General features: G+C 32.6%; 1 protein-coding gene across 1 annotated transcript; it reads right to left on the reverse strand.

Moving 5' to 3' along the window:
- Positions 478-3,213, reverse strand: LOC109356939 (phosphatidylcholine:diacylglycerol cholinephosphotransferase 1-like). The gene is made up of 3 exons (XM_019600587.1): positions 2,731-3,213; positions 1,896-2,033; positions 478-884 (listed from the first exon to the last, which is right to left on the reverse strand). Exons 1-3 carry the CDS (start codon positions 3,085-3,087, stop codon positions 537-539), a joined length of 843 nt encoding a protein of 280 aa, XP_019456132.1. The 5' UTR covers positions 3,088-3,213; the 3' UTR covers positions 478-536.

A 3,630-nucleotide genomic window follows, 5' to 3' on the forward strand; every position in this document is an offset into this window, starting at 1 on the left:
AACATTTTAGCCTCCAACATCATTCTCATATAAGTAATATAACATTGAAGCTTAACATTACATTACAAAAGAAATTATCATTAAGGCACATTGAATTATCATTTCACTTAATAAAATTAAACCAACTGAATTTGAGGTTACTATAAACTTCCTTTAACAAACACTCACATACACAAAAGTGGGTATGGCTCTCAGAAATATGTATCAATGAATAATCATAGAAAGAGATTCAACCCAACTTCACCAAAACAAGAACCCCATTAACTTAAGAAACCCCAATTTACAATTCCATTAACTACTTCGAAAAGGGGTGACATCTTTTATCCAAACAAAATGTAACACTTCATATATCATTACTCGTAATTGATTAGAAAAATACTTAATTATTACCATTTTAATTTAAATACACTTTTTCAACCAATAACACACTTTATGGAACAACAAATATACTTTCCTTTGAAAAAAATCGACTTTTCATTCCCATAGAATACTTGTTATCTATCATATCATCCCCTTTTGCCATATCCATTTTTGCTTCATTGTGTCAAAGCTTGTTTTGTGGATGAACCATTACTAATGGTTATGTGACCTAAACCATTGGCACTAGCTACTTTCCTTTTGCAATCTTCATACTTTCCAGCTAGAGAATCAAAAAGAATGCCAGCACCAACACCAACAGCTAAATCAATAGTGTAATGGCCTCTTGTACCAAGCAATCTCACTGCTTGTAATACATTGAGGACATCAAAAGTCCATGCTAGCTCCCATCTTTGCATTCTTCTCATGTCTAGTGATGCAATCACTGATCCAGCTACATGGCCAGAGTAAAATAGAAAGAATGATACATTCCCAACTGGGAAATCTGCACCTGAACCTAGAAACTCCTGCAATAATAATATTTGTTATCAAATCAAATTCACAAAAGTAAGGAGAATCTATTCTACTCAAGGTATTCTAATAGGATTCTTTACTACACAATTGTAGTTATGAAAATTAAAGATCCTATTAAGCTCGTTTGTGAGTTGGGTTTTGGAGGGGAATGATGGAAATGAAATACTTCAGAGCAATCTTCTATTCTCCTTCCCTCAACTCGCAAACAGACTCTTACGGAAAGTCGGTATAATTACACTCACCTTCCCTACAAGTGTACCCAGAGTAATGTATATCTATAACAACAACAACTAAGACTATATTCCACTAGGTGGGGTCGGCTAGATGAATCGAATGACGCCATAAACTCTATCATAAATTATGTTCATTGACAAAGCATTAAGCTCTAAGTCTTTCTTTATGATTTCCCCTATGGTTTTTCTTGGTCTCCTCTTACTCTAGGAATTGGACTAGCTTCCATTTGATCTACTCTCCTTACGGTGACTTCTACAGGTCTCTTCCACACATGTCCAAACCACCTAAGATGCGATTCTACATCATTTCTACAATAGAAGCTACTCCAACTTTCTCCATGAAGCTTTCATTTCTAATTCGATTTTGTCTACTGATTGGGATGGTTTGCGTAAGTGTAAAAAAAATGAATAATTTATGTAATTTCACTGAATCCCTCATTGGAATCAGGGTAATTTACTCAATAATAAAATAGTATTTCAGTAATTGAAATGATCAACATCAGTCATGCAAATATCTGATATTGCAAAAATTAAAACTTATTTCAAGTCATGAAAACAGCAAACTTTATAAAAATAACTTTTCCAAATAGCTTATGACCATCCTCCTATACTTTACCTTGTTAGAGAATCATACAAAAAACAAACTCTATTTCAAAACAGCTTTTACATTCCATAAGCACTAAATTATTAAGCTGTTTACCAAACAGTATCATCATATAACTCATAGGGACAATTTCAAAAATTAGTACAAAAATCAAATGAAATAACTACCTGAGGCAATGGAAGCTGAGTAGAGTAACCTAAAATCCCACGACAAGTGAACATAAAGAGTGCTGAAATTGTGGCTCTTGGGCGTCCTTCAAAGAGCCATGTCCATAAGATATAGGTAGTTTGCATTCCCACAAATACCTATCAAAATCAGAAACCATAAATGTAAATTTGGCAATAAAATATCAAATTTTTACACCAACCCAATTCTATTTCTTTAAAAAACATTCCAGAAATTCAAAATCAGGTTCCATTTTGTTTCAAAATCAACACAAAAATAACATTTTTCTATTCTCTTAATTAAGATAAAAAGATCAAATTTTCACACCAACCCATTTCCATTAAAAACATTCGTTTTCATAATTACACACAAACAAGCCCAGAAATTCAAAATCAATACAAAAATGTAAAAAATAACATCAATCCATTTCAATTTCCATTAAAAACATTCGATTTCATAATTACACACAAACAAACAAGCCCAGAAATTCAAAATCAGCTCCTATCCTTTTCAAAATCAACACAAAAATAACATTTTTCTACTTTAGTAATTAAGATAAAAATATCAAAATCTGACACCAACCCATTTCAATTTCCATTAAAAACCTTCGATTTCATAAATACCCATAAACAAACAAGCACAGAAATTCAAAATGCATTCACATTTTTTTCAAAACTACATTTTTTTTCGATTCAGATAAAGATGATTAGATTTTGACACAAACCCATTTCAATTTCATTCATAAACATTAAATCCCACAAACAAAAAAACCCAGAAATTCAAACCCCACTCCCATTTCTCGATTCAGATCTGGAAAAAAAGCGAAAAACAAAGTACCGTATTAAGAAAAGCCAAAAGAGTATTAAGATTCGGCGACGACTCAAGCACGCGATTAAGAGAGCGCGTGACAATAAAACCCAAATCAAACGGAGGAGACGACGCCGGCACCATGCGGAGCGTGTACTCCACGGCCATGAAAAACAAAAGCCCAAACGCGAAGATGCACGGTACCCAATGATGCTTTACCACGTATACAGCATCAGAAAAGGTCCATTTCAAGAAGGAAGCTTGAGAGTAGTGAAGAGATTTCTTAGCCATAGGGGTTGTGTTGTTAACGGCGTTAATGGGTTCTGTTAGAGGGTTTCGACGGCGCTTGACGGTGGAGTCAGTGAGAGTGGTGGCGCCGCCGTTCATGACGGAAGAGAGAGAAAGAAAGTGTGGAATGCATTAAAGGTTTGAATGATGATATAAATTACAAGTGACGGAGTTTTCAAAGGATAGGGATACGTGATTGGTTTCTGTGGAGATTAGTATCTTGTGATGCTATTGCAATCCGGCTATTTATCAGTTATTTCTCGATCAATTTTACGGAAATCTAATAGTTTAAATTAATAAAAGTTTTAAACTATAAACTATTGGATATTCATAAAATTGTATATCAATACATATTGATGTTTAGTTTAATTACATTTATCAATTTAAAACATTACACTCAATTTCCATAGAAAATGTCGATGTGAATTATAAATATAGTTGGTTACTTGGTTTATTGTGTAATTTATTTTAAAAGCTACAATTCATCAAGATTATTAACTCATTTTGATGGCTCAAAATTTTGTTATCAATTTATTCTCTAAAACAATTAAAATACTCAAAATAATTACAAAATTATTAAATGTGTATGAAAGTAGTCATTTTTAATATTTTAACTAATTTTTGGTACACTCTCACCTAATT

This window comes from Lupinus angustifolius, chromosome LG09 (assembly GCF_001865875.1).
Source record: "Lupinus angustifolius cultivar Tanjil chromosome LG09, LupAngTanjil_v1.0, whole genome shotgun sequence".
Taxonomy (NCBI): Eukaryota; Viridiplantae; Streptophyta; class Magnoliopsida; order Fabales; family Fabaceae; genus Lupinus; species Lupinus angustifolius.

Coding starts and splice junctions, on each gene's coding strand:
- LOC109356939 (XM_019600587.1), bottom strand. CDS start 3,087: ATGAACGGCGGCGCCACCACTCTCACTGACTCCACCGTCAAGCGCCGT. Junction 2,034..2,730: donor TTTTGGCTTTTCTTAATACG/GTACTTTGTTTT, acceptor TGATTTTGATAG/GTATTTGTGGGAATGCAAAC. Junction 885..1,895: donor CTCAGCTTCCATTGCCTCAG/GTAGTTATTTCA, acceptor TTATTATTGCAG/GAGTTTCTAGGTTCAGGTGC.